Genomic DNA, 13,471 nt, shown 5'->3' with positions numbered 1-13,471 from the left:
GATCTACAAGCTCGCACAGTGTTTTTAGCTTGCAAATCTGCTACTTGATGCTTTTTGGTGCAATGCTGTAGCATGATCATGTGGGCATTAATTTACAAAAAGACTAAACAAAACAAAAATTTAAAAAATACAAATATGGAGATAAGAGGTTTCTGCCTGACAGCAACAGGAAGCCAGTGGTGTAAAGTAGACATTTACTAAGTACAATTTTGTACATGTGTATTTCAAATTTACAATACTTTTATTACAGTATTGATACTTTTACATAAGTAAAAAGGGGGAAAAAAAGTATATGATTATGTCATATGTAGCCTAGTCTCTCGATTACAGACTTCTGCAGTGCTGCAAAAGTGAAAAGAACTTTTCTTTGATGATGGCTAGTCAGATTGTATGTAGCCTAATGGAGGGGGTCCCTGCTTCATGTCTCTCTCTGATAAGGGGTCCTTGGCCTGAAACATATTGAAGACCCCTGTTATAGAGGGTTGGTTCAGTAACAGGGCTCTCCCAATCTCTAACACTCTGAAAACACATTTTCAGGTGGGACACCAATTTCATCCAATTTAGGAGAGAGATTTTATCAGCATCTGTAGTGCTTTCAGTTCAATGTTGTCTCCATCCCTCCCCTGTTGCTGAACAAACACTAATAGATGCTATCACAATATATAAAGCTATAACACCACACATAATCATGAGCTAACAGATGATCATTTTAGACACTACAGTATGCAGGGGCGTCACAAGGGGTAGGAAAGTGGGACTGAGTTACTGGGGCCCAAGGTGGAGGGGCCCTAGTAACTTTAGCTATTGAAAAATAGCAGATATACAAGCTCACAGCGCGGCACCGAGTGCCGCGCTGCAAGCTTGTAGATCTGCTATTTTTATAAGTCGTGAAAATGTGTGCAAATCTTTGAATATGTATTTTTTAAGCGAACATTTGTAACTCAAATTTTGCTTCCGGGGTAGTCCCTGGAACTAAATATTTTGAGACGGGGGTCCGTGGCCAAATTCATATAATTTTGGGGTTCCTTCACATGAAAACGTTTGAGCATCACTGACATGGAAACATGGGTTTCTTGCACACATTTTCACAATTTTTCAAAAATAGCAGATCTACAAGCTTGCAGCGCGGCACTCGGTGCCGCGCTTCAATAGTTAACAACATTCATGGGGGGCCCACAGTGAATCCTTGTACCCAGGGCCCAGAATTTGGTGTGACGCCCCTGACAGTATGTAATGTATGATGAAAATGGGGTGTTGCAGTTTTACGTGAATCGACTTTTTAGTGTAGACTGGTCCTGGTGAATACGTGGACATTTCTGGGTTATTGCAAAACTTTAAATGCTATAGTGCAGGGCCCGGGGTAGGCAACCTATGGGGCTGTTAAGTATGACATCATTTTGTAGGCAGAGGAGAATTTCTGCCCCCAGTTTCCGTGAATCTTTTTACAATTTTTACTATTTACACATTTTTCTTCTCTTTGTTGTTGAAAGGAAAGTGTTAGAATTATACTTTAGTCGTTATTTTTTAGTCGTTGCTTTTTGAAATAGCGAGGGACAGAAAATGCTCTGGGGGCAGATTCTCCTCTGCCTACAAAATGATGTCACGGCTTAAAAGCCCCATAGGCACGGTTGCCAACATTGGAGGGTCACTGGCACACTGGCATATTTGTGAGAGAGGATTTTACTTTTAAAATTAAATATTAGAATCCTGCACATAATTCTACATTATTTAAACTGACAACTCTGACTGCAAGCAGTCTGGGAGACAGGTGGGAGTCTAATGATCATTACATCCTGAAAGAAAATATTACAAAGGTTGTTATGCATATAGCCTATGGACAGTCAAAAAAATCAGTTGGAAATATAAACATTTGATATGGTGTCATGATCAAACTTAATGTTCACATGCCACACTGACTATCAAGAAAATAAAAACATGGCACTTCATGTCAAAAAGGTTGCAGACCCCCTGCAAGGTAGCCGATTCACCTACTGGTACACCGTACAGGCCTACGATTAGGCTATTTGATTCAGGCCCATGTCCATCCACCCATCATTTATCTTTCTTTGGTATGGGACCAGTTAGAGATAGGAGCAAGCTCACCCAGGTAGTTAATCAGGCAAGTAAGATCATTGGAAACAAACAATTGCAACTTAAGGATATATATTATATAGTCTACTTATACAACCACACCACCAAAAAGGCAATGTATAGTGACTCTACTGTACTCAGCCTCTTCGTCGCTCATTTGTGCTGTTACCATCAAACAGGAGGCTTGAAGTACCTCTATCAAAAAAATAAGGGTTACAAGACATTTGTGCCATCTCTCTGCTGTAGTCATTCTAAATAAGGAAATGTTTAAATACCGGTAGTTCCAATCCAACCCCTACAGCCCTTGATCACTTCTGCCATGGGATGCATTTTGTAGCCTATAGTTTTTAATGAATTTGAGTATTCTATGTATGTTTTATTGTTGTATACTGACTGACTGCCCAAAGTCTTTTTTCCATTTTATGCAAAATTTGATGGACAATAAAGTTCTCTTATCTTCTTATATTCTTATCTTTCCCTCCAGCAGGGGCGCTGTGGTTTTACTTGTCCTTCACGTACGTGTCCTTCCTTTACTCTTCATTCAGGACAGGACCCGGAAGTGGCTCACGGTGTTTACATACTCTATGGGTGTTTATTGTTGTCGTGCCCGCTGTGGAGAGAAAGAAAGCAGCGAGTAGTAGCGACGGCGAGGGAACTTTTTTTTTTTTTTTAACACATTTCAACAACAATGAAGACAACTCAACGAGCTCCACACGAAACATTAAGCAGAGGAAACAAACGCATCATTTGAAAAATAGAGAATTTAAGCAACATGCTTGAGCCCGACCTGCTGCTGAGCCTGCGGGTGGAGGTGAGGAGGAGGATGCAGACCGCGGCCAGAGAGGTGGACGTGGTCCACAAGCAGAAGCGGGGCAGAGGACAGAATATGGGCGGTGAGACGCTCAGGGTTCTGATGGCCGCGGCCGAGGACATACTGGAGCTGTTCCACCTCACCCTGTCCGACATGGAGGACACCCTGCACCACCAGAGGGCGCTGCTGGACACACTGCACGCTGCTCAGCAGCTGGTCACACTGAGCACAGATGCAGGTACATCAATGTTTATCAAACTTTCACATTTCAAGGTCTCCTCTTAATTTTGACAGTTTACAAATGGAACCAACTGGACCCATTAGGGTTAATTTGGTTCCATTTGTACCAGGGGTGTAGTTGCCATCCCCTGGATTATTCATGAAGCATTCCCGGAAGAGAAAGATCCCATGATTGGCCGCTAGTTGCACTGTTTTCCCCCTGCGAGGTACCAAAAATAAAAATTCTCCATTGGACTCCATTCATGGTCCTCATTGATTTTCTAACCTTAATAAAATCGTCATAAATACTTTATGGTTCATGTCGCCAGTGAAAAAACTGCCTTTCAATTACCATGATATGTGTTTTGTTAAAATTGATGATAAAGTTGCGGGGGTGTGGCCAACTAAACTGAGGCGGTGTCGGTACTCGATCGCCTGATTATGGATCCCACTGGGAAAGATGGATGGAAACGGCATAGAGCGCTCGTTTTCACAGTTATTGTCCACAACATTGCAAGCGGCGCGAAGGCCAGCGGGCGGCGCTCGGGCGCGAAGAGCAGGACCAAGGCCGCGCGAGTTACGAAGCCGTGGTGAATGCAATCGTTATATTACGGCCTGGGCAAGCGCACGATAAACGCCATGATAATTGGGTTTTGGTGCACCTCGCGCAGTCCAAGTGACTACAACGGAACGCTCCCTACGTCCGGTTCAGCCAATCACAAGCTTCAAAAATGAGTCCGGGGCGTGGTTATCCATCTTTCCCAGTGGGATTCATAATCACGCTACTCGATCTTCTCGCTCTGCCTTTTCTGCTCTCTTCCGGCGCTTGCGACTGACGTCACAAATATGGCTGAAAACAGCAGACCTACAAGCTCAAAACGCATAGCAAGCGCAACGCTTTGTGGGCTTGTAGATCGGCTGTTTTCGCCACCCAACACAGCCACCGGTGCCCAGTCGTTTTTAGAATACTACAGCTACATGGATTATTAATTCTTATTGAACACAGGAAAATAACACGTTTCTTTAAAGAATATTTATTATTAAAAGAAACTATTTACTATATTAATAATATAGTAATAGTTTATTTTAATATAGTAATAATAATAATATAGTAAATAGTTTCTATATTAATAATATAGTGAATAGTTTCTTTTATAAATATCAGCGGTGAGAGACACCCTGGTGGGCAGCAGCGAGGCCCCCGCCGCTGGTCCCGTGGTCAGCGGCGAGACCTCCGCCGCTGACCACGGAGCCGCTGACCGTCACCGGCGAGGCGAGGTGACGGTCATCGGCGAGGCGAGGTGACCATCGGGTCTCCCGGTGGAGGGTCGACGGATCCCCACACGGTAGCCGTGAGTCAGCCGCCCTGCGGGGGTCTCTCGCCGCGGTCACCACGGGGTGGTGGTCAACACGTGATGGTGGTCTCCCGGTGGAGGGTCGACGGATCCCCGCACGGTGGCCGTGAGTAGCCGCCCTGCGGGGGTCTCTCGCCGCCGACCACGGACCTCGAGGAGCGGCGAGAGACCCCCGCAGGGCGGCTACTCACGGCCACCGGGAGACCACCACTCACGGTCAGTGACGGACCTCGCCCCGTGGTCGGCGGTGAGAAAGCCCCGCAGGACGGCTGACTCACACTGAGGTCTCTCGCAGACCACCGGTCCTCAGGGGGGTACCTCAGTACTGTTATTTATTATTAAAAGTTACTTGGAATTTTCGGCAATAAGAATTAATGCAATACTGTTATTTATTATTAAAGGCAATAAGAATTAATGCAGTACTGTTATTTATTATTAAAAGTTACTTTGGGGGATGTTGTTAGTCCTTGTTCAATAAAGGTTTGAAGAGGAAAAGCCAATCACAACATCATATTGTGTGCCGTCAGTTGCAACCGCCGGATGTGCAGAGTTAATATGGCAGGCGCGCAGATCTGGACCCGACACCTGTCGTGTTCTTCTTCGTGTGCTGTATTTCGGGAGGCTCCGACCACATTCTCCCATGTATCCATGCGGTTCCACGTGACCGTTGGCAGCCAATAGCATTCCTTATGATTCCTGGAGTTCAAACAATGATGGCGACACCCATACAAGGGACAAAAAAGCGTCGTTTTTGCCGCATAGAAACCAATGGCTTTGCATCGTCCATATTTTTTTTACAGTCTATGATTTGTACACTGTCAGAGTTGTATGGGTCAATTTAGACACCTCTAAAGGAACCCACTTTGAGAAACACTGAGGAAACATTGAGGAAATGGACAAAAGTATCAGCATCAAAATATAGGTACTTAAAGGAGTAGTTCACCCCCAAAATATTTTTTTCTATTGATTAGTCACACCATGGAGACTTGAATTCAATAATAGTTTTTTGTATTTGTCACATTCCTAAGACAAAAAATAAATAAATACAAAATGATTAGCCTATAGTAAATGTACCCCCATTGACTCTGGATGGGGTCATGGGGACCCAAATGCATGGCCCTGGATAGGGACCCAAATAAGGCCCTGGATGCGTTTGGGTCAGGGTAAATTTACTTACCCCCATTGATTCTCACACAAATCGTTACCTTGTTGTAAAGGTGACTAATCAACCATAAAAATGGTATAAAACACAATACCAATTGGTATTATTAAACCTGAGATAAAATGGACCAAAGTTAAGTTTCTGAACTTTGTGTGGGTACGTTCTATGTTTCTCAAATGGGGGTACTGCAGGGGGTACAGGAGAACATGTATTTTACTGTTAATGATAAAACAAACAGACTTTGTGTGAACCTGCTCACGACACCTGTAAATTGTTAAACCAAGTTGCATCAATAACTTGACTAGTGCAACTATTATTGAATGTAAAGCTATGTTTATTTACCATTATGCTGTTTTATTTTGAACATATTGGTGTTCAAACCATATCGCCATTGGAACTGGACTTTTGATGCCTGTTTTTCTAAGCAAAATGCTGTGGTCAGGGGAAGGAGGTACTTGGCTTAAGAAATCAGCATAAGGGGAACTGGAGCTAAAACATTTTGAGAACCACTGGTTTACACTGTTTATTATATTAGTGCTGTTCATATACGTGTATCTCTGCTTTCCCTGCCCTCAGCTGATAGAAACATTTGGCTAAAATCTAAAGACACATTTTACTCTCTCTCTCTCTCTCTCTCTCTCTCTCAACCTCATCTAGAACCAACCAATCACAGCCAACCTTGTCCAGAACCAACCAGTGACGGACAAGCTCCATCGGAACCAACCAATGACGGCCAAGCTCCATCAGAACCAACCAATGACAGTCAACCTCCTCCAGAACCGATCAATGATGATCAACCTCCTCCAGAACCGACCAATGATGATCAACCTCCTCCAGTACCGACCAATGATGGTCAACCTCCTCCAGAACCGACCAATGGCCTCCAACCATGTCCAGAAGAACCAGCCAGTGTTGAGTCCTCAGACCAGGACGATGACGAAGAAGACAATGGTGATGATGAAGATTGGGTTGCGGGTGGCGGAGAGAGCGAGGAGGAGGAAGGACCTAATCGAGGTTACATCGATATCGTTCATGTGAACTAGTTTGTTGAAGCTTATTCATTATACTCATCGAAATCGCCATGACCGCGCCGCGCCGTACCGCATTGTGGCCGTACCGCGCATCACCAGTGCACCACACAATGAAGTGTCTAGCAGGAGACTTCTATGCAAGATCCACATAGCGATTTATTTTATAATTTCAACAAATATTCGCTGTGTGTTCACTCCATTTTGTTCCAAAATGTTCCTATTTATCATGACAAAGCAAAAAATTAAATAAAAATATAAATAAATATCAATTTAAAACTACACTTTCGCCATTAATATTAATGGAAGAATGTGGACTTTGTCCCACTGCATAACTCCGCCCCCGGTAGCAAAAGAGAATGATTTTTCTGGTTGGCCAGTCAGGGACCAATCAGAAGGCTGACAAAGGGTCAAATAGTTGGCACTACATTTAGTTTGACTCTAGTGAGTCTAGTCCATTGTGAAAATGTATGACAATTAAATGGGGGCTAATATGTCATGCTTGTGACGTCTGCACACAGGAGAGAAACCATTCAGTTGTGAGCAGTGTGGCAGAGAATTCACCAGGCAGCAGAGCCTCAAGGCCCATATGAAAACTCACCAGGCCAGGAAACCCTACAAGTGTAAGGTAGGTAACAGGTTCCATTTAAACCATACATGGACAACTTTACTTAATTTCGGCCCGCAGGTTAATGCCGGAATACTGATATTATAATTGATTTCAGCTGTTAGAATTCCAAACATGACCTGCTTTAATTCCATCAGTCTATATTAGTAGCTTAATGACTAGTGTAGTCGTACTAAAATTATTTTTTTTATGTCCAATGTATTTGTATTTAGGTTCATTAAGTTAACATGAGTACATAACTAAATGCGTTTGAAATGAAATCAAAATGTTACATTATAGGATTCCAATTCAAAAATAACAAAAATATTATTCAGGATTCCAATTCAAAAGAAGCAAAAATAGCCGATCTACAAGCTCAAAATGCATCGCAGCGCGATGCGTTTTGAGCTTGTAGATCTGGCTGCATTTACACACCTGCTTGTCATTAACGCCTTCATTATCTATGACCTTTATTTTTGTCAGATGAGGGCAACCTTTGATTCGACGGCCACCATCCAGCCAGGGATCGGAAGAGGCAAGGTCTTAGTGCACGAGGGGTTTCGTTACAAAAAGAACAAGGTGCAGAAAGAGAAGATCCTCTGGCGCTGTTGGCGCACTAAGGCCTGCAATGCCTACCTTCATACGCCCGTGTTTGACATGGACAAGGAGGTTGCCAACATCGCCGTCATACAAGTGGCACAGCACGACCATCCCAGCGACGCGGATCTCATTGAGACCAGTGCACTGAAGAGGAAAATGTTGGAGGCAGTGGAGGCGGACCCATCGAGCAAAATAAAAGAGGTGTACGACCAGGTGATTCTAGGTGCCCGAGTGCGTGCCCACGTGCCAGAGTTCAAGACCGTGAGGACGATTCTAAACCGACGACGTGCCTCCCGACGTGACTCCTCTCTACCGACGGCTTCCATACAGCCAGGGAACGGAAGAGGCAAGGTCTTAGTGCACGAGGGGTATCGTTACAAAAAGAACACGGTGCAGAAAGAGAAGATCCACTGGCGCTGTTGGCGAAAGTTCTGCGGTGCCTACCTTCAAACGCCTGTGTTTGACGCGGACGTGGAGGTTGCCAACATCGCCGTCATACACGTGGCAAAACACGGCCATCCCAAGGACGAGGCTCTCATCGAGACCAGTGCACTGAAGAGGAGAATGCTGGAGGCTGTGGACGCCGACCCGTCGATTCCCTTAAAAAAGGTTTATGAGCAGGTGTTGGCGGGAGTCGGAGACGCGCGACAGGACGTGCCACAGTACAAGAGTGTGCGCTCGCTTCTAAACCGACGACGTGCCTCCCTAAAGCTACCCTCTCTGCTGGACACGCTGCACACCGCTCAGCAGGTCACTGTCACCAATGACAGTCAACCTCCTCCAGAACCGACCAATGACAGTCAACCTCGTCCAGAACCGACCAATGATGATCAACCTCCTCCAGAACCGACCAATGGCCTCCAACCATGTCCAGAAGAACCGGTCGGTGATGAGTACCAGGCGCTGTCCTCAGACCAGGTCGATGACGAAGAAGACCATGGTGATGATGAAGATCTTGTATATCTGCTATTTTTCAATAGTTAAAGCATACAATAATAATACACTATAATGTGTACCCGTTCTAAATGGGTTACATGGGGGTTAACATGTCATGCTTGTGACGTCTGCACACAGGAGAGAAACCATTCAGTTGTGAGCAGTGTAGCCGAGAATTCACCTGGCGAGATAGCCTCAAGGCCCATATGAAAACTCACCAGGCCAGGAAACCCTATGAGTGTAAGGTAGGTAACAGGTTCCATTCAAACCCTATGAGTGTAAGGTGGGTAACAGGTTCCATTCAAACCCTACGAGTGTAAGGTAGGTAACAGGTTCCATTCAAACCCTATGAGTGTAAGGTAGGTAACAGGTTCCATTCAAACCCTATGAGTGTAAGGTGGGTAACAGGTTCCATTCAAACCCTACGAGTGTAAGGTAGGTAACAGGTTCCATTCAAACCCTACGAGTGTAAGGTAGGTAACAGGTTCCATTCAAACCCTATGAGTGTAAGGTAGGTAACAGGTTCCATTCAAACCCTATGAGTGTAAGGTAGGTAACAGGTTCCATTTAAACCCTATGAGTGTAAGGTAGGTAACCGGTTCCAGTTAAACCCTAGCACCCAAAGGGGGACTGCATGCTAGGGATGTGAAAAAAAATCGAAAATCGACTCGAAAATCGACTCATGCTCACGGCGACTCAAAAAGTACGAGTCGAAAAATCGAATATTTTTTTTATTATTTCTTTTATTAAATTTTTCTAAAGTTTTTCCCCAAAAAATGTTTTAATCGCTTCAAAAACGTTATAAGCGTTAATGTTTTCCAAATGTGAGAGGACCGGTGTGTGGGTCTCTGTGTCGGGGACGAGTGCATGTCTGTGTTGTGCAAGCATGCATCGCAGATTCGCATGCATGCGGCGCTAGTTAGGTCCGCGGACGACTTGTTGAGAAACACTGCTGGACTGGTCTGATGCGCGCGTCATAGCAGTGCGCGCTGACTTGTTTTGTTTACGTGCCTGTGTGCATGCATGCTTGACACGAAAGCTCGCTTGGCAGCGTCGCCTCGTGTGCAGTGATTTTGTCAAGATTGACAATAAAACAACACAAAATACATTACTCGTCGTTAATGCGAAACACCCGTGGACCCGGTCGGGGAAGGATTCAAGGAGAGCGGGGCAGACAAAAGCTCCACATTGATACACCAGCCTGGGTGCGGGAGGAGTACTATCCCTGTTTGGGACAAAGTGCGCTCTCTCACATTCATCGAATCGTATCGCCTCTCTGTGCATAGCGCAGCATAGACTTGGCCAGAGAGAGAGAGGGGGGGAGAGAGCATGAACCATAATGAGAGAGAGAGTGTGTGCGTGGCTGCGTGCATAACGCTCACTGTGACTCACTCACCACGTCTTCATAGACGTCTTCATAGAAATAACGGTGCGAAAAAATATTTTTAATGCTTTATTTGATCTACACAGGGCCTTCCAGGCGGCGGGCCCTGGCGCTTAAGCACAGGTTAGTCCAATGGTTAGTCTGGCCCTGAAAGTAATGCGCCGTTGTATTGAACTAGAAAGTCGCAGCGCTACGCGCCGCTCCTATCTAGCCCCCCTCGCCTCGTTGTTAACGCGAAAAGCTCTGTGAATGAGACCTCTAGACAGGCGAGGAGCAGCCTGACAAACACACAGAATATTTTTAAACTGGATAAAAAAAAAAAAAGAAAAAGCCACGTTATGAATGATGAATCTCCTATTTGTGTACAGCAGGCTACCCTTTGTTTGTTATTGTGAAGGAAATATATTCAAACGCAACAGATCATTGAGAAACCATTATGCACGCTGCATGTCAATGCGCAAATGGTAATGTGGGTAATTAATGGATTTGTGCAAGATGACCCTGCTATAACATTTTCGTATTACTAATGTTCTTCAAACAGTTCAATCCAAAATACAATGCTTAGGCTGCATTTACACACCTGCTTGTAATTAACGCCTTCATTATCTATGACCTTCATTTTTATCAGATGAGGGCAACCTTTGATTCGACGGCCACCATCCAGCCAGGGATCGGAAGAGGCAAGGTCTTGGTACACGAGGGGTTTCGTTACAAAAAGAACAAGGTGCAGAAAGAGAAGATCCTCTGGCGCTGTTGGCGCACGAACGCCTGCAATGCCTACCTTCATACGCCCGTGTTTGACATGGACAAGGAGGTTGCCAACATCGCCGTCATACAAGTGGCACAGCACGACCATCCCAGCGACGCGGATCTCATTGAGACCAGTGCACTGAAGAGGAAAATGTTGGAGGCAGTGGAGGCGGACCCATCGAGCAAAATAAAAGAGGTGTACGACCAGGTGATTCTAGGTGCCCGAGTGCGTGCCCACGTGCCAGAGTTCAAGACCGTGAGGACGATTCTAAACCGACGACGTGCCTCCCGACGTGGCTCCTCTCTACCGACGGCTTCCATACAGCCAGGGAACGGAAGAGGCAAGGTCTTGGTGCACGAGGGGTATCGTTACAAAAAGAACACGGTGCAGAAAGATAAGATCCACTGGCGCTGTTGGCGAAAGTTCTGCGGTGCCTACCTTCAAACGCCTGTGTTTGACACGGACGTGGAGGTTGCCAACATCGCCGTCATACGCGTGGCAAAACACAGCCATCCCAAGGACGAGGCTCTCATCGAGACCAGTGCACTGAAGAGGAGAATGCTGGAGGCTGTGGACGCCGACCCGTCGATTCCCTTAAAAAAGGTTTATGAGCAGGTGTTGGCGGGAGTCGGAGACGCGCGACAGGACGTGCCACAGTACAAGAGTGTGCGCTCGCTTCTATACCGACGACGTGCCTCCCACAAGCTACCCTTTCTACATGGAGCGCACCCTAAATAATGTTGACTGTATATATGTTGCTATGATTTTTTCTCTTCAATGTCCCACATTGCCATGGTTACCATAGACTTCCATGTAATTGTGCAATTGTGTAAAAAGTGCACGCCCATGCCTAGCTGATGCACCACGTGTGTGCACACTTTTCACAGCTTTCAAACAAAAAAATACGCTTGGAAATCCGTTCAGGCATTCATGATTTATGGGCCATTATGTTTTCTTCAGATGTAAATAAACATGGCTGCCATGTTTGAAAGAATGGGTTGGTATGGGGGTTAAACATGCTATTTCACAATCGCGATCATGCCTAATACATTTCTGGAGGTCCCAAAAAAAATGTTGAAAATTTTTTTTTTTTTTTTTTTTCTTTTTCAAAAACGGACCAAACTCGGGAAACTCGGGGTTGGCACAGCGTTAGTACCAATACAAACTCGGAAAACTCGGGGTTGGCACCAGATGTGTTAAAGGTAGGGTAAGTGATTTCATTTACGTTTCAGTTTTCATTTAAGTGACAGGCGGCCAGGGGGCCTTCCTCCAATCATGATCAAGTGGGGGCAGACCTTGTTGCACATAAGACTCGACCATGATTGGAGGAAGGCCCCACTCTATCCTGATTGGAAAACCTGTCACCCAACAGTTTTGGTAGAGCAACTGAGGCGGCGTTCACACTGCGTTTTGGCAACGAGAATAACGCAAAAGGAAAAGTCAGATAGGCCTTCCGTTCAGACGACAACGGCATTTTCGGGGGTTAAAAACGGAACGATCTTGAAACGCAAAGTAGGGTGGAAAAGCTGACTCCTCTCTCCCCTCGCGTCACCGTGTGAGCGACACAGAAACGCAAAAAGCAACAACGCATGTAGACTTTTTCTGTTATACTAATGGCCCATACGGAATGCCTCACTTAGTGTTATGGTTTGGTGGCCTAGTGGTTAAGGCATTGTTTTTTCCGACCCAAGCGGCGGGGGTTCGCGTCCCGCACGGACACCTCATTTTTCGGCGATAAAGTTATTATTATTATTACATTATTCACATAACTCGGTAACGCGCTGAGTCGGCTCATCGCCTCCGTCATGGATAATAATGTAATAATAATAACTTTATCGCCGAAAACAAAAATTGTCCGCGCTGGTAGAAAGAGGTGGCCGTGCGGGACGCGAACCCCGGCCGCTCGGGTCGAAAAAACAATGCCTTAACCACTCGGCCACCAAACCATAATGCTATGAAGGGTGTTCCGTATGGGGCATTAGTACGACAGAAAAAGCCTACATCATGTGTCGTTTCTTTTTGCGTTTCTGTGTTGCTCACACGGTGACGTGGACACTACATCATTTCGGCTGCATATGAACGCTTGATAAAAAGAAAAACGAAACGGAGATATCCCGGGACCTCGCCGTTTTCTCTACAGAGCGTTGCCGTATGTACGGGGCCTGAAACTGCTTTATTTCTCCTCACAGGGGAAAAGGCTGGTGTCCAAATATGGACCAAACACTCTATATTAACAAGTATTATCAGAACAGAGACCCATTTTGTTATTATTTGAATTAAATGAAATCACTTAACCTACCTTTAACCCAGAAAGATGTCCTCTAGATCCTAATGGTTTTCTTCTTTATCTGTGGTGAACAAAGTTTTATGCTTAGGACACCTTGAATTATATGTAGGCTACTGTGTAGGCTACTGTATTTGACCGCGGACCCCCTTCTCAAAATATTTTGTTCCAGGGACCCCCAAGAAGCAAAGATGTTCGTAAAAAAAAATCGCTTTGAAAGAATAAAGCATATATTCAAAGATT

At 45.2% G+C, this 13,471-nt stretch overlaps 1 protein-coding gene across 1 annotated transcript; it reads left to right on the top strand.

Moving 5' to 3' along the window:
• Positions 1 to 6,551: 6,551 nt before the first annotated feature.
• On the top strand, positions 6,552 to 11,876 carry LOC308292848 (uncharacterized protein). Its single transcript, XM_080735272.1, has 5 exons — positions 6,552 to 6,652; positions 7,188 to 7,294; positions 7,757 to 8,813; positions 8,948 to 9,054; positions 10,822 to 11,876. Exons 2-5 carry the CDS (start codon positions 7,256 to 7,258, stop codon positions 11,680 to 11,682), a joined length of 2,064 nt encoding a protein of 687 aa, XP_080591398.1. The 5' UTR covers positions 6,552 to 6,652; positions 7,188 to 7,255; the 3' UTR covers positions 11,683 to 11,876.
• Positions 11,877 to 13,471: the final 1,595 nt, after the last annotated feature.

Source organism: Nannobrachium achirus (genome assembly GCF_963921795.1).
Source record: "Nannobrachium achirus genome assembly, chromosome: 10".
Taxonomy (NCBI): Eukaryota; Metazoa; Chordata; class Actinopteri; order Myctophiformes; family Myctophidae; genus Nannobrachium; species Nannobrachium achirus.
The sequence above is the reverse complement of the archived record's forward strand: the minus strand, read 5'-3'. Positions and strand labels throughout refer to the sequence as shown.